Source organism: Lineus longissimus, chromosome 6 (assembly GCF_910592395.1).
Source record: "Lineus longissimus chromosome 6, tnLinLong1.2, whole genome shotgun sequence".
In the NCBI taxonomy this organism is placed as follows: domain Eukaryota; kingdom Metazoa; phylum Nemertea; class Pilidiophora; order Heteronemertea; family Lineidae; genus Lineus; species Lineus longissimus.
Window position 1 is genome coordinate 16,429,980 of NC_088313.1, and position 20,585 is coordinate 16,450,564.

The following is a 20,585-nucleotide window of genomic DNA, read 5'->3' on the forward strand; positions in this document are numbered from 1 at the left end:
GCTGGTTAAGTGATGCCACAAGGGTATCAATAGAATGATACCATTGTTGGTAGGAGAAGGATTATAAATCCAATAGCCGCATACTAATGATAAAGTATAAAGATATAATCTTGGTTGGATGACTCCTTATCGAATATCATAACGTTATAGTTCGAAGAATAGATGTACGTGATCACACTGGTAATATGAGTTGTTGGTAAAAGCTGGACGCAGATTTTGGATTCTGAACGCTGGACGCTGGAGGTTACATTGTTGGATTCCACCGCCTGAATTCAATCAACTTTGCCTCCTGTTCAAGATGAATAGTTTGCATGTTTCGGTTCTCTTATCAACCACAGATATTTTTTTATTCCACTGACCCGATACAGGATAGAAAAGCCATAAAGTGATAAGATGTATGTAGAAGACAAAATAAACGCGAAACATTTTTCTTTTCGTTAACGCATAACTTCCACTAATAAATAAAAACATCCTCATTATCGCTGGTTTGCTTTGACCTTTGTCTAACGCTATTCGAAAGTCTGTAAACTTGTTACACAGGCGTTAACATACAAAGAGGGTAGCCAATTAATTGTTACAGGTTCTGGCGCTGTCGAGGCATTTGTAGGTTTAAGAACGTTTTTTATTATACTCATCTTAACCTGGCCCCTAGTTGGGTATTCATCGCTACTTCATAAAACTGCTGAACAGGCTATGATATTCGCATCTTGCCAAGCAAAGTCCAAAACCCCAACTCTTGATGACATTGACAAAGGGTTTTGTTTCTTTGCGAAGTAAGATGTAACAATGTAAATGTCAGCTGTCGTCTAAACATCTAGTTATTCTTAAGGCTTCATGCCGATAGATATTGCAGATGGCAAAGTGTCGTATAAAGACAAAAACCTTTCATGTCGTAGAGCTAGCAAGGCAAGTAGACGGAGCCGACACAAACATTTTGTACAATGTCGAAGCTGATAAAAACAATGCATATTGTAAACGTTCAACAAATATAGAAACTCTGCATTGGAAAAAAAAGGTCAAGATCTAATGAAACAATCAATAAACATGTATTCCGGCTGTTGTGACTAAAAAGGAGGGTTTCTTACCAAGATGTCGCAACTGGCAAAGTGTAAAGGCTTGCAGACAAAACGCTGATGGTTCGGAACAACTGAACACAGAGCTGGAGACTGAGGGATTTTTAGCCTAGCCCAATTGGATGAAGACAAACCAACACACAAATGACTGCACTTCCGGAACAGGAGTAATTGTTCGGAGAGGAAAAAAGTTGTTAGAAATATTCGCCTGATATACATCTACTAAGACCTTTCGTTAAGCGCGTTATAGAACATCAAGCGAGACAGATCTTGGTCGAGCCAGCCTCTTGTCTGGATGAAAGGCATGTTACACTGTCTCGTTTTACCTCAAAAGAAAGAGGTGAAACACAACACGGAACAAGAGTAGGCCTACTCCAAATTTCCTCATAGCTCTTCACCAGGACTTTGACTTTTCCCGACATGTTACTAAACAAGATCCACATACTTAGACTTGCTTGCAACGATTACAAGGGAGTCGAATTAGCACCAGCCCCGATGGCACGGGGAACGTTAAAATGGAACTTTACGTGGGAAGGGGGTAGGGTACGCACCCCCTGTACCCCCCCCCGTGGATCCGCCCCTGCCCCAAGTACGGGCTGACCGCCCTAACCAGTCGGCTTAACTTTACCCTCTAATTTACAGTGGCTGGGAAAAGACATCACAATTATCTTTTTTTTCAACATGAAAAATTATTTTTCGGGAATAGCCTAACTCGGGCGATCGAGATATTTCCTGAAAAAAGATTTTCATGTTAAAAAAAAATCATGTGATGTCCTTTTCCAGCCACCGTAGCTTTGACTAAAACATTCATTGCTTTGTTTACCAACACTCATTGTGGGAGTTAAACGCTGTCGCCAACTCATTCGATATTTTCTTCTGCACTGATTCTGTCATATGATGACAGCCACCCTATGGGCGGTTATTACCGCAAATAAAGACAAACCAAAGCAAAGACACCTGTGTAGCATATCAAGGACACGTAGATTGATACTCCTGGGCGGTTATTACCGCAAATAAAGACAAACCAAAGCAAAGACACTTATGTACCATATCAAGGACACGTAGATTGATACTCCTGGGCAGTTATTACCGCAAATAAAGACAAACCAAAGCAAAGACACTTGTGTAGCATATCAAGGACACGTAGATTGATACTCCTGGGCGGTTATTACCGCAAATAAAGACAAACCAAAGCAAAGACACTTGTGTAGAATATCAAGGACACGTAGATTGATACTCCTGGGCGGTTATTACCGCAAATAAAGACAAACCAAAGCAAAGACACTTGTGTAGCATATCAAGGACACGTAGATTGATACTCCTGGGCGGTTATTACCGCAAATAAAGACAAACCAAAGCAAAGACACTTGTGTAGCATATCAAGGACATGTAGATTGATACTCCTGTGTGTGCCACATCAAAGACATCTGGACCATACACCACGTCAAAGATAACGATGCGAAGTCAACAGGCGGCGCCACTGTAGATTGCTGGCGGCCGTACGCTGCCTGTTGACGTTGTTGTTATTTGCCACCTCTCTCCTATGGCAAGCCGTTTGCTTCAAAAAGTCGAAATGATTTTTTTTTCTAGTCGAAATGATTTTTTTCTAGTCAAGATATTTTTTTTCATGTCAAGAAAAAAAATTTGAAATTAATTTTTTTTTTTCAAGTCGAGATATTTATTTTTCTTCTCATTTAACTTATTGAAGTTGAATCAATTAATAAAAATTTCACTGCGAGAAAAAAATGATAATAAAAATAAAAACAGTCGCTTATATCAACAAAAACCTATAGTTGTCGAAATCGTTTTTACTTGTCCCAAGACGGTGGCGCCGCCTGTTGACTTCGCATCGTTATCTTTGATGTGGTGTATGGTCCAGATGTCTTTGATGTGGCACACATAGGAGTATCAATCTACGTGTCCTTGATATGCTACACAGGTGTCTTTGCTTTGGTTTGTCTTTATTTGCGGTAATAACCGCCCAGGAGTATCAATCTACGTGTCCTTGATATGCTACACAAGTGTCTTTGCTTTGGTTTGTCTTTATTTGCGGTAATAACCGCCCAGGAGTATCAATCTACGTGTCCTTGATATGGTACATAAGTGTCTTTGCTTTGGTTTGTCTTTATTTGCGGTAATAACCGCCCAGGAGTATCAATCTACGTGTCCTTGATATGCTACACAAGTGTCTTTGCTTTGGTTTGTCTTTATTTGCGGTAATAACCGCCCAGGAGTATCAATCTACGTGTCCTTGATATGCTACACAGGTGTCTTTGCTTTGGTTTGTCTTTATTTGCGGTAATAACCGCCCAGGAGTATCAATCTACGTGTCCTTGATATGCTACACAAGTGTCTTTGCTTTGGTTTGTCTTTATTTGCGGTAATAACCGCCCATACCACCCTCATGTATATCCGCCGCTGGGACAATTAACGCTATACCGCGATGTACGCGAATACAATTCCCGTACAGTAGCTGGCGTTGAGCAAACGTCTCGGTGACAAAAATAATGTTGACAGTTTGAGTGTAGTCATCGATGCTTTCATTCGCCTTCGATATCCGACTGCATCAAATTCCAATAACGACAAAGACACGGGGCTCTTGGGATGAGGAATACGGTGCGGTATTTGTCGCGCCCATTAGGAAATACGGACTGTAAGCTGCGGTAGAGATTGGATGAGGCTAAGAGAATTTATTACTATCCGACAGGGTGATGGTGATTGAGGGACAATTTATTTTAGGCTGTGTGTGGAACCGTTGTGATTGAGAAACAACTTTTTGTAGACTTTGGAACCAAAGACACGGTTTCTTCTTTCGTCGGCAGTGAGGACCATGGCCTAAAACTAATAAAGATAAAGGTCAAGGACTCTTGCACGGAAATATTTTGATTTTCTGAAGTTAACCCTTAGTACACGTACTACAATAGTTTAGGGATAACGCGGGTCACTGAAGTACCGTTTGATGAATGTGTTTGGTTATGACGATGGCTATGATTCCCATTTTTTTGGCGGTCAGAAACCTGACAGTGATATAGAGGCCGTCGGAAGCTGTAGATTGAACATCAGTGGCAAGTAATTGTCTCATTTAGCAGCTTGGCTATAAACCTCAGCGACATCGTATATTGAAGGGTTCTTTCTCATTGTAATCCTGGCGTGATATTTTTTGTTAACGTTCATTTTGAAATTGGGTTCGGTCTGGGGCAACAAAACGAAAGCGTTTGTAATCTGTAATGACCCTGTAGCTGTGATCGAAACTCATTCGGATTTGCTGGTGAACTACAGCTGCTTGTTATAAGTGCATTGAGCATGTGATAAGCGCAAAGTCCAACATCTTCAAAGCGTTGTCACATCAAAAGAGTGAGGACAAGCCGCAGATGTCCACGACGACCTCGACTAGACTGATTGTGCTTTCGTTTGCAGTCGATAAACCAGTCAGATTAGGTACGATGGCAAAGAAACTGGGAAGCATAAAGACGCCCTTCTTTTGATCAGTTTAAATAAAACTTTGTAGCCGGTGAATATAATTTGCACTATCGTAATTTCATGACCGTAATTGCTGTACCTCTTACTGCTCTTCGTTATTTTAGTACGGACATAACCAAGGGGGAGGCATTTGTGATTTGAATTTCATTTTGCGTTCAGGTGGAGAGATGATTAAAAAGATGGTTTGAACACTTGTGTGTGTGGCATTACGTGTCCCTTAGTATAAAAAAGATTGGGATTACAAAAGCCTTTGATCATTATTAATTTACACGGCGCGCACAAGAGCAAGTTTCGTTGTGATTTATTATGCAACATGACTGCATTCACTAGATACATCGACTGACGATCGTTTTGGTACTTTAAAAGCACTTGAAGTCAACGAAAATTGGCGAAGGCGGTTGGATCGGGTAGGGCGTTTTCGTCATTCACAAAAGGAATTACCAGTAGTTTCACATAAAAATACCTCCGATCTTCAAAGACCGATTTCTGCTGTTTAGATCAGGCGTGTAGCACTGACAGCGAAGAATAATGGCCACTAATGACGGGACCTGCAGTGACAAAGATCCGTTCTTTGAAATTTATTAGTTTCGTTATTTGAGTCGATTTCGCCTGCAGCCTTGTTTTTGCGATGTGTCGTCGTCATTTTCACGCGTCCTATTTTTGACAAAGGCTTGAAAGCTATAGAAGTCACCCATTGGCCTACCGAAGTTTGAGTAAATATGCATGGTTTTTGCGTAGAAAATATACATAAACAACAGTGGATACGGTTTTCTTTAACAACCAAACTGGGTGCCTTTCCAGGTCGAAAGTCCTTGATTATTATCAAAAATAAGTATTTGTTACTAATTCTCACTGAATTATTCACCCATCTACATGTATATATAACAGTTAAAAGACAAGAAAAGTAACGAAAGAAATGATCGGTCGAGACCATACCCTCGAGACTACACCGTACAAGAGAATCCTTTGTCTGCTCAGACGCGATGACTACATGTACAACGGGATCTTATAATGACAGCGGTAAATCAACCATTGCAAAGAAAAATAGACTTACCATAAATTTTCATTTTATCCATGAATCAAAAACCAAAATAAGTGTTCTATCCTCAAGTGAATATCGTCAAAACCACTGTCACGTCCAACGAAAGTTTTAAACACGGCTTTACATTTCTATAAATGTTACAACGCTCAAGACAGTTTCAAAAACCTTTATACCGGTAAGAATTCAGACATATCGGTAATATTTAACAGTTTTAGTCATGTATGATGTGAATCAATAGGTCCAGTACCGTGGTGATTCTCAGCACTACGCCGCTATCATTCGATGCTCACCTTCTGATGAGAATACCCTTAGCACTGAGATGCAAGCAACACCAGCCGAACCATCTGACTTGACGATTGTCAGCGGCGTGTCTGGTGGAATTGCGTGGAACTATCAACCTCCATTGATGGGTGATGGGCAATGTTTGCTGAACAAGAAAATATACTATCAACGAAAACTAATATGCAAATGAGCAACATTGCAAGTTGTCATTTGATTTGAGTAGCCCGGATCACTAACCAACCGCTTCCTTCTGCCTTTAAGCCAGACTCATTTATATTTGAAGCCTTCGAAGTTTTTCAAGCTCTGCTTGGTGTCGTCCTGTTATTGGTTTAATAAGGTCTTTTTTTGCAGAACAAGAAGTGGTTTGAAATATCATTCATATGCCTTGTCACCACCAGGTGTGCGGCTTATGATCTATGCAAAATGCCTGGAAAATGCATCGAGGAATATATTTCCGATATATATATATATTTTCTCAATGGGACATCATTTGATGTCATATCTTATACATAAGAAGAAAATATCAAGGCCGGTCTGATGACTTCACTTGGCTGAATTGTCTGATACTTGACAAATATTGGCATAGTCATCGTCCGCAATGTCATCCAACAGTATTATGAAGTGTTCGGTCATGTCAGTACAGAGGAACTGACCAGTATGTTATAAAACATTGGCCCAACAAGCGTAAAGCTATGGTGAAGGTCGAAGGCCTACTTAATGAACGTTCGTTACATTATGAAATCTGTACATACATGTGAAGGCCTATTTATGTAAAGATATACGCATATATGCCGTGTAATACATTTTTCTACGAGGTCACTTATCTTTTGGAAACGAATGCCTGCTGATCGGGTGCGTGACATTGACACATTCACACATCATTTGTGGAAGTTGAAAGTGTGAGGGTTCGAAATGATATTCGGATTTGTTATCGCGATTTTTGTGATTCTCTTTGTTAAATTCGTTAGGTAAGTCTCAATTTATATTATCACATAATCAAATACATGATTACTTCAAGGTCAATAATACAAACCTCTGTTGTTAGGTCGACCAAAGCTATGCAAAGTCATTTTTGACTTTAAAATTCAGCCCACATCTCTGTAAATTCATGTATCCTAAAACTGAAACTGGTCACTTCTTTCTCAAGGGAACGACGAAGAACTCTCAATGTGTTCAAAAGACTTGGTATCCCTGGACCTCCGCCCAACCTCTTTCTAGGAAACATTTTGGATATTCTACCGGTAAGATCTCACCGAACGACACCGCTTCTCGTGTATCTGGTTAAAAGCAGCGCACCGTCAGTGAACATAGAATATTCTTTCATGAGAGACTTCGACTTATTACGGTTCTAAAACACTCTCTTTGTCAAGATTGAACAAGAACGCTTGACCAAAGAACGAGCAGTTTGAAATCTGTATTTCAAGAATGACGATGAAAAACTCGCATAAAACCACTGCCATCAGAATTTATCATTAGTGCTTTTCCTTCAGGGGCCATCAATTGCTGTTGCCCGGTGGCAAAAACAATATGGAAACACATTTGGGTAAGTAGTCGGGGCTCGGGGGAAACAGTGGGAATGGGGATGGTGGGGGTCTTCGTTTCTCCGAAATTTCAAAAGGTCTCGCATCGCAACAAAATGCATCTATACAAAATGGACATATTCTACGAAAACTGTTTCGACTTAACATCCGCCTGATCTGCCTTTTTACAATTAAATGAAAGAAGCTTAGCAGCTTCCTTGCGATAGAAAGGCAGAGTACAGCCATAAATGATAAAATTCATACAATAATTCACGATGCCGATTTGAGTCAGTATTTTGACAACGTAATACAATAAAACGAGTTCATCAATTTTGATTGCATCGCCTCGATATGACCGATACGTCTGGGGGATCGTCATCGGTAGCAAGAGGACCGCGTATAGAGTCGAAACCAACATCAAAGAAAATTGTAATCTACCGTCACTAGATGAGTTATGGGTGCTCCGAATCATCTGATTCCTCGACCGAGAAATTGCCAACAGGATCAAGATATTTGCGCAGAAAATCAAAGCACATGGGAAATAATTGTAAAGGAAAGTGTCAAATTGCCTCAGAATCTGTGAATAGGGTAGCAGGAGTTTGTAGTAGCAAACAACTGGGTTCCCTTCTATGATGTCAAAGAGGATCAGTCTGTGTATGCTTGCTAAGACTGCGATACTGATGATGGTGAAGATGATGATATGTCGCTTTTTCGCGGTGATGTTGGCCCGCTTCAGGGGACACCAAACAACGTAGGCGCGCTCCATTGAAAAAGCCACAACGAGCCAACCCGAGATGCACATGGAAATCTGAAGGGTGAATTGCTGTAGTTTGCACGTGAGGCCACTATAGATCATGAAATTGAACGATATTCGTCCATTCGTGAGATGTTTTAATCCGAAAGTTATCCACTCCGTGACACCTAGGGAAAAGAATTCATGATATAAATATTCATTCACCAGTATTGGTGGGTTTTCATCGTCATTGGTTAGGCTTGGCGACGACCTAAGTGACTTAGGGGCTCCAAAGGGATTTAGAAACTTATCTTGCTCTTGCTGTTGGCCATCGATTAGTAATTGGTGAGTTTAACGCCATTCCAATACGCCCCCACCCCCACCCTTCGCCCAAGGTCACCACCGAATTGAACCTTGCTATGAATAATCAGTTGATCGACTGTAGAATACTGTGGAACTAAATCCCATCATGCAGAAGTAAATACCTAAAAGTAGAAAGTCTGCAGCAGTATAGATTCAATACCAAGACTGCCATTGCTTTATGGTACTGCCAATTCACGAGTAAAAGAAACACCTCTGTAAATACTGCACGAAATAGAAAATTGCTTACCAAGGGAAAGGATAACTACTGTGTCGGATACAGCTAAAAAGCTGAGGTAATGGACACACGCATCAGCCCGCTTCCTCGTACGATAGAAGACTGCAACGGATAACGTGTTTCCAAACAGTCCCAATATATTTACAGCGAGCATCACGTAGCTTTGGGTGAAGTCAAGAATTTGTTGTATGAGGGTTGTAGATTCTGGCGTTGGGGGTTTTCTGGTCCAACCTGCCGACTCTGTATCGATCATGTCTACGGCTTTTGGGAAGGAAATGAGGTTCTCTTGTGGCTACCAAAATTGTAACAACCAGATTGGTTCCGTTAGGCCTCTCGTTGTACGTGTGACCATCCTCTCATGGCCTATCAGTCCGCAAGGATGTCAATTCGTTATGCGTACTTGTTCATCACGATTTATGATTCACAATATTACCATGTATGATAATATCATTCATCTATTTTAGACCTGTTTACATTGTTTCTAGATTTAGCAATACTTACTGTTTTAGATTTCAGCAAAGTGTGAGACTAATTTGATTAATGATAGAGGGTTCCTATCAACTCGCCTGAAACAATATAAACAATTAACTATGGGATTGATAGAAGTCTATTTTGTTCACGATAAGTTAGTAGCATTTAACTTGAAGTTTCATAACTGATCTATAACTATCATTTCTAACACGAGCTTTTGTAACTTTAAGGTATTTCGAAGGCCCTGTACCAGTATTGGTCACATCTGATCTTGACATTATCAAGCAGGTTTTCATCAAAGATTGCAGCAAGTTCACAGGCAGAAAGGTAATACAAACATTATGAACGCAAGATGGAAGACTATGAAACACACGTTTCGATACAGAATTGTCCAAATCGCCAAACAATTATTTAATGCTTCTAAAGCTGTAAGGGCTGCTTGCTGGTATGAAAGTTACATCAGTTTGTTGACAGCTTTATATCTAAGGATTAGTTTGACATATCTTTGGCAACATTGGACGCCTTGGTCTGCCATCTGAAGAATGGCTAACTCATGAAGAGCTCGATACCAGAGCGCAGCATATCCATGCTCACTGTTAAAAATATACACGGCTTTCTGTTGATATAGCCATTTCCGATCATGCCTGACGCAGTGGATGACAGTGTGATCATCGCCAATGGGCACAACTGGAAACGGATCAGAAAAGTCCAACTTTCAATACAAATAAATTGAAACAGGTGAACTGCCATGCAGCTTTCTATTGTTCCAGCCATTTCCGATCATGCCTGATCCTGCTGATGACAAGATGGTCAGCGTCATCCTCGCCAATGGGCATCGCTGGAAACGGATCAGAAGTATTCTGAGTCCTACTTTCAGCACTAACAAATTGAAACAGGTAACATGTTATGCTATTTTGTAGCCTTTTCCAGTAGGACCCGACCCCGATGATGGACAGACTGTCAGTGTGGTGATTGCAAACGGCCATCGCTGGAAACGCTTGCGAAGCATCATGAGCCCAACATTCAGTACAAATAAACTAAAGAAGGTATGAGGGAGGATTTTGTAGACAGATGTTGGGAAGTTAAAGTTATGTTTGCAAATATTAAGTGGTTTTGATTGTTCAATGAAGCACATCTAGTGGAAGGAGGCCATAAAAGCAGTCATCACATACAATTCCCAAACATGCAGTAATCCCGTCATTCGATCATCTTCAACGTGTACATAATGCCATAACAAATTCAGTCATGAGGGGTACCCAAGGAGTACTTGTGGAGCGTAATAATCTAAATTTCTTTGCAGACTACCCCACTTGTGATGAACAGTGTCAACACATTAATGGAGCTTCTCGAGGAGAAGCAGGAGTCAGGAGAGTCATTCAATATCATGGAGTAAGTCAATTGTTTGGAAGGCATTTCAAATATGAATGGCCTCTGGGACGTTTTAACTCTAAATCGACACTGAGTAGAACCCATTAATGTTAAGACATCTCAATTAAATAAGATCTAGCATGGTTTCCCCAGCGATATTTAATGTTGATTGTTAGTTGTAAACGTCGGTTTGTCCTTTTTAGATTTTTCTAAGGTCTAACCGTGGATGTGATCGAATGGTTGTGCTTTTAGATTATTCCAGGGCCTAACCATGGATGTGATAAGCTCCGCTGCCTTCGGTCTGGACATTGATGCCCAAAGAAACAAAGAATCAAAATTCACATCATCAGCTCGCCAGGTGTTCGCTGAACAGAATTTCAGCAACCTTCCGCCAGTCAGAAAGTGTGTTTTCCTTCTTGCCGGTAGGTTGCACTGATCAAGAACTTAATCTTGCTCAGAAGGAGAGTGTTTGGAATAATATAGGCGGCCATTGTTTTGATGACTTCACGTGAGATGTTGCATGAAGTATATACTTGTATTATTTGGGTACAGTGCTCTGCAAGCGAACCAATATTCCCTCGATAGTCCCTTGACACTGTTAGGTTCATTCGTCTAACGGTAATTACGTCTTATTGATGACTAGCACAACATCTTCAATCACAAGGTGTATGCGTAAGCCGTAACGGGCAGTCATAGAACTTGACTTACTCGCAATGTGTTCAGAACGCCCACACACACAAGGCGTAAAGGGTAGTCATAGAACTTGACTTACTCGCCATGTGTTCAGAACGCCCACACACACAAGCCGTAATGGGCAGTCATAGAACTTGACTTACTTGCAATGTGTTCAGAACACCCACACACACAAGGCAAGGATAGTCATAGAACTTGACTAACTCGCAATGTTTTCTGAACAGCCACACGCAAGTATGAAGAACACTTTATTGCTATATCATCTTGCACATTATATGTACTAATTATAACTTTTCAGTCTCCTTCCCCATTGTCGGCAAGCTGATGTTCGATCTCTTCCGATTCCTAAACGACAAGAAATTCATTGAATTAGGTGGATTCTGGATGGCCGAACAAGCAAAGAAAGTTATCAAGGAACGAAAACACCAAACGGTAAACATATTTCTGAGCGCGGTTTTAGACTGACGCGCAGTTCAATTGCACTACCGGTGTGGAGTTTCTAAATTTTGAATTAACAGTGTGAGTACTGTTTAAAAAATTGAAGACTAGGCTGATAAATGCCAGTCAATGCCATCTAAGTTATTTTTAGAAAAAGTTACTAACTTGAAAATGTTGAACATGACCCTTGATCGTTTACCTTGTATCAAGAAAGCACTTCTAACTTTTATTTAACTTTTTTTCAGATTCCCGAAGGGACAGAGAAGAGGATTGACTTACTCCAGTTAATGATGGATGCGGAATCGCCCGATGAAATGATCGATGACAGTGCATTGACCATGACGCAAGACGACGCTGATGAAGGCACAAAGTCGAAGAATGGAACCGCTCCTGAAAAACGACCGACTAAGGCAGGGGTGAGAGTTGCAAAGAAAATATCGTCCCAGGTAAGTTTATTAATCCTAAGAGTGGCACTAACCAGGTAGTGCCATCGCACCCCCATCCAATCCCACAACCACACCTCACCCCTCCCCTACCTGCATCTCTTTTAAAAAAAAGTGTTCGCTTTCATATAAAATGATCCAACATCGATGGAGGACATCTCTGGCAATCATTGGCATAAACAATTTACTGATTTGCCCGATTTTACTAGATTGGAAACATCACAAATACAGCGTAAAGAAATAAACAAAAATCCGCTCAGAGTCGCAAGAAAACGACAAATAAAGCGAAGCATGTGTTTTTCTTTCAGGAAATGGTTAGCAATGTGGTGGTGTTCATGCTGGCTGGGTACGAGACAACAAGTACAGCTCTCAGCTACGCCGCACACGAGTTGGCCTCCAACCCTGATGTACAGCGGCGACTTCAGGAGGAGCTGGACAAGGAACTGTCAGGGGTACGTAACAAAGTTTTCTATTACAAGTCGAGAATTTTCATATTTTCTGCTCAGCCAGGTTAAGTTAACGACTAAGCCCGAAATTTGTTCAATTTGTCAATTATTAAAATGTCTTTCTATCTTAGGATCTCCCCGAATATCAGAGTCTGTCACAACTACAGTACCTGGACATGGTCTTCAGCGAAGTCCTTAGATTGCATCCCATCGCTCCATCGTAAGTTAAGGACTGACGTTTGTATACTGTGTCACTAGTCCTAGCAGACAATCAACCGTTGATTGTTTTCGGCCATTGGAAACTAAGGAAAACATTTTTTAAAGTTTTAAAAAGACGGACTCTATAAAGTAATGGTCAGGGTAACAGTTGTCTCTGACACAGAGCCTTAGAGCGCCAACTTCGTCAGCAGAAAACCTAATCAAAGTAGAGTTGTATTGAAGACATTGCAGCGACAGGACGATGACATAACTCATGTGATCGCCATCGACGTATTCTTGAAGGTGGACTTCACGCAGGAGCCATGGGCCATGATAAAGTACACCAGGGGACCCACAGACTCCTCTGCTCTCTCACTGTACATGGTCTGCGCAATTCACGCCTCTAAACAAATTTTATGTATTTTTATGTGTCTTAAAGTTTCAAAAACTAGACCAACGCTTCTGACAGTAACAGTCACTGTTCACTGAGACTACCGATAAACCCCCTCCTCCTGCCCAAAATCGCCCTCAAATTGTTTTCCTCTTCTAGATTTGTTACACGATTATGCATGGAAGACACAAGAGTTAGCGAGATGGATATACCAGCTGGCATGTGTGTGCAGGGGAATGTTTACTCCATACACAACAATCCAGAGATCTGGGGGCCAACGGACACAACATTATTCGATCCAGAAAGGTAAGAATCCTGAACAGTTTATCTACAAAATACGTTCCCTGTCAAACAGTAAATCGCTTTGAATCTAAATTGTTATGATGATAATCTCTACACTATGCTTAGCGAAATTTCAGTCCAACAATGCCTCCTAGCCCCCTTAAAATGGATACTTATAAGCGGTCATACAAAGGCAATGGGACACATCCAGAAAGCATCGCACAGTGTGCTAGGGTATTGCACACATTACAAAGGATTTTGCGTCATTGTTTTCATCTTAACATTACTTCCAGATTCTCGCCTGAAAGAAAGGCCAATCGTAATCCAGCAGCCTTCCTCGCCTTTGGGGTGGGCCCCCGGAACTGCGTTGGTATGCGATTTGCGTTACTGGAAAGCAAGCTTGCCCTGGCCAGAATCTTACAGAAATACAATATCGAGAAATGTCCAGAGTCAGCGGAGGTACTAGTGACTACGGAACAGGCCACGGTTGTACCAAAAAATGGTGTAATGGTGAAATTGGCATTAAGGAATTGAAAATGACAATAGATCAACCCTCCTTTAAATAAAAGTACTTATATTTACTTGTATTGAACTTTTTTATGCATCGTGATGAGAGAAGTATTTGGAGGACGCAGACTGGTTGCGACAATTAGTGGGGTTTTGCCTGAAAATACAATGCAAATATAACATTGTGACATCGAATCCGGGGTTGTGAACCCTTACGTTCAAGAAACATCCCGAATATGTTTTTGAACGAAACAAAAGGGGTTATATTTTGCGGCTTCTTCTGTCAAGTCGGTTTGCTAACCATTTACAATGATACCACATTGTATATATCTGCACAAAATGTACCTAAACATAATATGATTACATAAGGTAATGTAATGTAAATTGTTATGTACTTATTACGAAAAATGTAATGGCTGTATGCACAGTACAATAACTATTTCAAAAACCTAAAGTAAATATAAAAAATTAATTGACAATGTGTTACGCGCTTCTTCCTTAAGCTCTTTCTACCCGCTGCTATTATCAGGAGCGGAGTGCTGGCCTCTGTCCTCTCTTCCAGAGAACTGCTTTCTCTGAGACATCCCTCTCAATGGTTGCCGCGACACCACGCAGAAATTATAGATGGCGAGAGCGCTGTCGCAGATCATGATAATGAGAATCATCGGCAAAAAGATTACATGATGTTTCTGCATTCAAAGTAATAGTAGGTTGTACGTCTCTTGTTAATCTACGCTCGTTTTATTTAAATTTCTTTTTTGAAGTGACCCCAATACATAAATCTGGTATAGATATCGACCGCCTTGTGTTATCGCGAATATATATATTGGAATGTACAAGACGACCTGGTTTTTTATCACTTCGTATTGAGGGGTGTTTACTGTCTGCCCCACTGAACTCGTTTTTAATAGCACGTCCTTTTGAAAGGAAAGTCATCCCCAACCGAGACAGTTTCGAAGTCGGCTGCTTTTCATGCACTTTCAAATTCGCAATTGGCATTCTTACGTTCTTTAGGAGGGAAGTAAACTATTTCGGTCGGATCGCTTGTTTTTACCACATCTGTGTGTAGCTGGACGTAAAACGATGGCTCAGCCAAACGGTAAGACATTTCCAACAACGAATCCTTGTTTCCTCGTTAGCTGGTGGAAAGTTCATGTATGTCTGCCCACAGAGTGCAATGACCACAAACGGCTTCAGTAAAGAAGGCATATGTACATGCACGTTTGCATTCGCTCAAGGGGTCGCCATGTTTGGAGAAATAGTCCAACGATGGAATGCAACTGTGCCCTTGGATGTCAGCAATACAATGTGGACGAGGCATAGCCAGGGTACAAATGTATATACTTATTTTATCGAACCCCTGGCCTTCTTTTTTGTTACAGCGAATATAGACATCGAGAAGTATGAAAAAGTAAAGGATCTTGGAAAGGGGCAGTTTGGAGAAGTCCTTCTTTATCAACTGAAGCAAGGGGTCGATAACGGGATCAGCCATATGGCGGTAAAACAGGCGGTGTGTCCAGATGCAACGGTATATTACATTTTATTACAACCTTCCTTCAGCAAAACTGACAGGAAGTTTTAATTTACGCCTGATTGGTTCAGTTCTGATGACTGTTTTCGTCAGGGGGAGTGAAAGCTTCTGACGTTCTGATCTATACCACCACCAAATATGATGGAACAACATGGTCGTTTCCACCAAGCGCTATAGTCATCGATTCTATGATGGAGCCATTGCTTTTTTATGATGTGATTCGATCAATGCCATTGGCCAAGAATATTTGCTTGCATAACATAGAATGTATGATGAGACATCAAAGAATCTACATTGGAATTGGTAAACTATTCCTATTTTTGAGATTTCGGAGGACTCGAGGTGTAGAATGGCCTACAGTAGACTATTTTGATGTTTACGCGCACAATGATTGGACCCATCGTCATGGAATCTCTTAAGGAACTCATGGAATTATAGAATCTATGACTATGTGAAACGCGGTTTGCGATAACCATCCTGTATCAATTTCGTGTTATTTTCGTTTTGTAGATCACAGCTAGTATCTGCAGGGAAGTGGATATCCTGTGCCAACTGACGCATCCTAATATTGTTCAGTATCTGGGTCACCATGTCAATGGCTCATTCATCCAAATCATGTTGCAATACATGTCTGGGGTATGTTACACTCGATCAATACGAGACAAGACCACAATTGATTTTTAAGCCTTTTAGCAGTTAAATTGTCAATGTTTGACCGCGACGCATCAAATACTGCGTGGGGTTGTGAATCTGAAATTTTGATATGATATTCCGGACAGTCGGGCAAGTAAATGGTGAAAAATAAACTGGTAGTTGACCACGGAAATTTTTTGATAATCGACAAATTAGACAGACATTGATATCTCCACTCTTTTCAGCGAACTGGCAGAAAAATCTCAAAACACGCCCCCTATTACCAAACTGGCAAAATTCGAAATTAATTTTTTCATCAAATAATTTCTTTATATCTGTAGACTTGCCACAACAAATATTTTTTCAATACCTCTCCAAATATGTACTTGAGAGTTAAAAACATGCACTCGTCCAATTGATAGGCCTCCAACCTATGAATATTCTTTAGTGGTCTTGTCTCATACTTCATCTCGATACCTATTGTTGCTCCACCTATCGCGATATGATTGATGAACCTTACACAAACATCAGTTGATCTCGAACAATACATTCTGTTTCCGTATCGTTTAACGAGAAACAACACGATTAATGACTAAATCAAAAAAGGAATCGAAGCTTGCACGGTATTTGTCAGTAGAAGTCGTGCTATCCCTTTTGTCCATGTGATGTCGGTGCTCCCTAAATCTTTTGATATTTTGAGGCAAATAGTTCCTGTCACACATACAAACCGCTGTTAGTTGTGAAAACAGTGCTGAATATACGGATTCATCCTTTTTTCTCTCATCATAGGGGTCCGTAGACTATCTTCTGGACAAAACAGCCGCACCATTTTCAGAGGAAAGGACAAAGCGTTATACAAGAGACGTCATGGAAGGACTCCGCTATCTCCATGGATTGAAGATAATCCACCGAGATATCAAAGGTAAGGATGCCAGGGGCAGTGATCGTGGACTCCACGAAAAGGCCAACAAGATAAAAAGCCAAAGTTATTATGACCTGGCGATATTGGCGTAACCTGTATGTGATACACTGATTTGTTTTATCGAAAGGAGGTGTCTTCTGCCATCCTAATGCCCAGGGCAGGAGAAAATTTATTTCAGAATTTGAATATTCTCATGATAGATATTGAGTTCTTGGCATCATTCAGCACAGACAGTACACTAGATTTAATTAGAGTACACAATATGTTTGTTGTATAATTCCTCCCATACGTTACAGCAAATATTTAATCTGCAGGTGGCAACATTCTGTTAGATGGCGTAGACAGTGCAAAGTTGGCTGATTTCGGTCTCTCTAAGATAATGGAAACTAGCAAATCAGCTCATACTTATGCTGGAACCCCCCTTTTTATGTCGCCCGAAATGATTTTAACCAGTTTGGAAGACTCTGGACATGGGTTAAAAACAGATATATGGTAAGTAAAATGAACTAAATCATCGCAAGCTTTTCATTTCATTTCTGGTAAAATGCCATCAAAGATAACGTAGGCAACTTCACTGACATTATTTCTACGGGTTCCAAATCACTCTGTATATCATCTTTCCAGGAGCACTGGCTGTGTTGTTGTCCAGATGCTATCTTCAGATCCACCATGGAAGGCTAAATGTTTGGCTGGCATATCAAGGTTCATTCTGATGAGGGACATTGCACAGTGCGAGCGTCCCGATTATACCCTGCCAGACGGTGTCTCCCAGATAGCCAGAGATTTCCTCAACCATTGTTTTGTCAAAGAACCAAAGGATCGCCCATCAGCTGATGACCTCTTACGCCATGCGTTTCTTGCCTAAATCACCCAACGCGTCTCCTTTGTTAGAACAAGCTCTTGTTTATACGGGGGGGGGGGCAAAGGTTTTGTGTAAAAGCTGAACCAGAAGCTCTGACCATCGCATTTGTATACGTCTTCATCATAAGAAAGAATATTAACGAAAATGATACTGCCGTCACGTGCGAAACAGTGCCAAATAGTATTCATTATCCAATGAATAGGAAAATTGATTGTTATGGCCCCGTGGAAATGGCTTAAACTAGCAGAAGCCGTAAAAGTGATTTTGTCTCCGGTCACATTTGGTCTCCATCCACAGTATTATGGTTTCTGATAGAAATTAATAGTAAGTGAGATGATTGTGTCTTGCGTTTTGTTTGGAAATGTGCCTGGCTGGGGTTAAACCCTTTGTTCAGGGAAACCTAAAAGCAGAATTTATGTTGGGTACGTTTCGGACATTTTATCCAATCAAATGTGTCAAATTCAGCATCCCGATCTGATAAGCTTCTTTTTCGACCATAACTTAATGGCAAAATCTTTGACTTAACCCCCCCTCCCCAAATGAGCGTCTCTTGCGGCGGAGCTCTTCGCCGAGTTTATTTCGACGTCACGGCATAGAATTATATAACAACATTAAGCTAGTCAGACTTTGTTTCCCCACAACGGGATTCCCTTACACCGATCTGGAAAGCGGCGGTCGCCTCTCCGCAATAAAAAAGATCGTTGCGGTTTTATATTTGAAATCAACAGTAACACGATTAAGATAATTTGAAATTTCCACCTGATTGACATCGAAGAGTATAGCTAGCGTTCTCATCGGTGTAAGATTTATTGGCTCATTTGGGGAGAGACTTAAGTTTGAATCGAGGGGGATGCTTCTGATGATTACATCTTATGAAAATAAAATGATACTTATTGAAATGGGCAGAAGCATATATCATTATGTATGGAGATGTTTCTCTTAGTATAAATTGGGTTTTACTTATATGTCTAGAATGTGTACTGTACATGTAGATGTGCTATAAACTATCATAATCAAGAAAAAGAGCAAACTGATGGGTTGTCGCGAATACAGTAGGAACCATTAGAATCAGTGCACTATTAGTAAGCGGTAGAGTTCTCTATTTAGCAAAGTTCCCTGCTACATACATGTATATCTAACAACAGAGGGTCGCTTTATAAATATATTATCATTAGCTTGCGCAGCTTCTCGGTCTTGTCATGGCGCCAAATTCTGGCTTTTGTAATCCATCCACGAATTATGACACGATGGGCCTTTGTCATTAGCTGTTCGTTCAACACGAGGATATTCAATTGCAATTAAACTCCATCGCACTTCAAGCGAGACCAAGTAACATAGGATGCCGGATGCTTTATAGTCGATAGTAAATGCGGAGGAGATTCAATTAATGTCTTGAAATGTAACCGTAACTTTCCACGGCATCCCGTTCTTTCCATCGAAATGACTTCTTTCTCGTCGTTTACATTTATTATAGTCTTGACAATTATTGCTCGAAAACACACACTACAAATCATTGTAGCAAATGCAATGTTCATTTCGCTATTTATCACGTAATCTTGGCTATTACTGCAGGCTATATGCAGTTGATAAGATCTGTAGACTTTCTCTTCAAGGCGAAAGAAAAAAACTTGGATGAAATCTTTATAGAATGAAATGGCAAGGGAAGGTTAAACATCCGCGGGAGAAGTCTTCGATGAAAATCAGTCGCTGTTACTATAAAGTTGCTTGACCTGTTTATATAACATAATGAAGACTTACAGTGTTACAGTATTCAATGCTTCCAAATGTCATTTGTTGTACTTTCAATCGGGTGGCCGGGATTGGCGCGCTAATCCTCCATCCATTGTATTCCAAGGCTCACTCATTGTGGCCGAGGATTCTGCGCTTCACCTGGGTCACCTGATTGGAGTTACAGCCAGATTTTAATCGGAGAGTTAATGTTCTTATGTCCAGATTTCACTATTGTAATATTGATACAAGGCTTCGTTTATTCCAAAGTTACTGTATGTCACTCTACGGAACTTCACTGTGGGATTTAAGCAACGGGCAAGCAAATGGGCTTTACACCGCTTGGAGAAAGGCTGCAAGGAGACTGCTGGGTTTGCATCCTTGGACTCATGGCAATCTCTTACCTCTCATTATGGACTCCTCACCTATAGACATCACTCTAAAAAAACGCTTTGTCAGTTACTACAGTAGGGTCATGAACCATTCAAACATTCTTATCAAACTCTCAGGAAACCTCGCGCTCAGAGGCAGCGGTTCTTCAGTTTCAAATAATATTACCTTTTTATCTCAAGCTCTCAATATACCCAGGGACACACTTCATCTCAATCCTTGTGCCATTCATAATATATACATGCCTGACGAAGACCTTCGTCGGCGGGCGCGTGCCATACGTGAGTTCGCCGAGTACAGGGATGCTAACCCAGCAGAAAGAGAACAAGTCAATAATATACTTCACTTCTTGTGTTTATTATAATATCATTATTTCTCACCTGATTTCTCCTGTGTGCGGTATAGGTTTTTATGTTGTGTGTTTTGTTGTTTTTTGTTTGCACCATTCTTTGCTTATGTTCACACCAATTATAATTGTCCTGTGTATTTATCTGTGACATGTCACGAATAAAGTATCTATAACATAATGAAGCATTCATAGCCTTCAACTTCTT

At 40.7% G+C, this 20,585-nt stretch overlaps 3 protein-coding genes across 4 annotated transcripts in view; 2 read left to right on the plus strand and 1 right to left on the minus strand.

Moving 5' to 3' along the window:
* LOC135489742 (neuropeptide F receptor-like) overlaps positions 1–5,930 on the minus strand; it is a 103,848-nt gene extending 97,918 nt beyond the window's left edge. The window contains exon 1 of the mRNA XM_064775235.1: positions 5,608–5,930. The gene's annotated coding sequence lies outside the window, so the exon portion shown is untranslated. The remainder of the gene's footprint in view (positions 1–5,607) is intronic.
* A 707-nt stretch (positions 5,931–6,637) lies between these two features.
* LOC135489175 (cytochrome P450 3A4-like) lies at positions 6,638–14,451 on the plus strand. 2 transcript variants are annotated; one of them, XM_064774394.1, is made up of 13 exons: positions 6,638–6,845; positions 7,025–7,118; positions 7,368–7,420; positions 9,430–9,526; positions 10,120–10,245; positions 10,500–10,588; positions 10,820–10,989; positions 11,559–11,692; positions 11,944–12,144; positions 12,450–12,593; positions 12,719–12,807; positions 13,336–13,482; positions 13,752–14,451. In XM_064774394.1, the coding sequence occupies exons 1-13, from the start codon at positions 6,790–6,792 to the stop codon at positions 13,990–13,992; spliced, it is 1,641 nt and encodes a 546-aa protein (XP_064630464.1). In that variant the 5' UTR covers positions 6,638–6,789; the 3' UTR covers positions 13,993–14,451. The 2 variants fall into 2 exon arrangements, with proteins under 2 accessions (XP_064630464.1, XP_064630463.1); XM_064774393.1 differs by lacking the exon at positions 10,120–10,245 and adding an exon at positions 9,970–10,095 and having other exon boundaries at positions 6,642–6,845.
* Positions 14,452–14,767: 316 nt separating this feature from the next.
* LOC135488898 (mitogen-activated protein kinase kinase kinase A-like) lies at positions 14,768–20,565 on the plus strand. The gene is made up of 6 exons (XM_064773822.1): positions 14,768–15,064; positions 15,348–15,493; positions 16,007–16,132; positions 16,919–17,051; positions 17,366–17,543; positions 17,676–20,565. Exons 1-6 carry the CDS (start codon positions 15,049–15,051, stop codon positions 17,914–17,916), a joined length of 840 nt encoding a protein of 279 aa, XP_064629892.1. The 5' UTR covers positions 14,768–15,048; the 3' UTR covers positions 17,917–20,565.
* The last annotated feature ends 20 nt before the right edge of the window (positions 20,566–20,585 follow it).

Coding starts and splice junctions, on each gene's coding strand:
- LOC135489175 (XM_064774394.1), top strand. CDS start 6,790: ATGATATTCGGATTTGTTATCGCGATTTTTGTGATTCTCTTTGTTAAA. Junction 6,846..7,024: donor CTCTTTGTTAAATTCGTTAG/GTAAGTCTCAAT, acceptor TTCTTTCTCAAG/GGAACGACGAAGAACTCTCA. Junction 9,527..10,119: donor GCAAGTTCACAGGCAGAAAG/GTAATACAAACA, acceptor GCTATTTTGTAG/CCTTTTCCAGTAGGACCCGA.
- LOC135488898 (XM_064773822.1), top strand. Junction 16,133..16,918: donor TGTTGCAATACATGTCTGGG/GTATGTTACACT, acceptor CTCTCATCATAG/GGGTCCGTAGACTATCTTCT. Junction 17,052..17,365: donor AATCCACCGAGATATCAAAG/GTAAGGATGCCA, acceptor TTTAATCTGCAG/GTGGCAACATTCTGTTAGAT.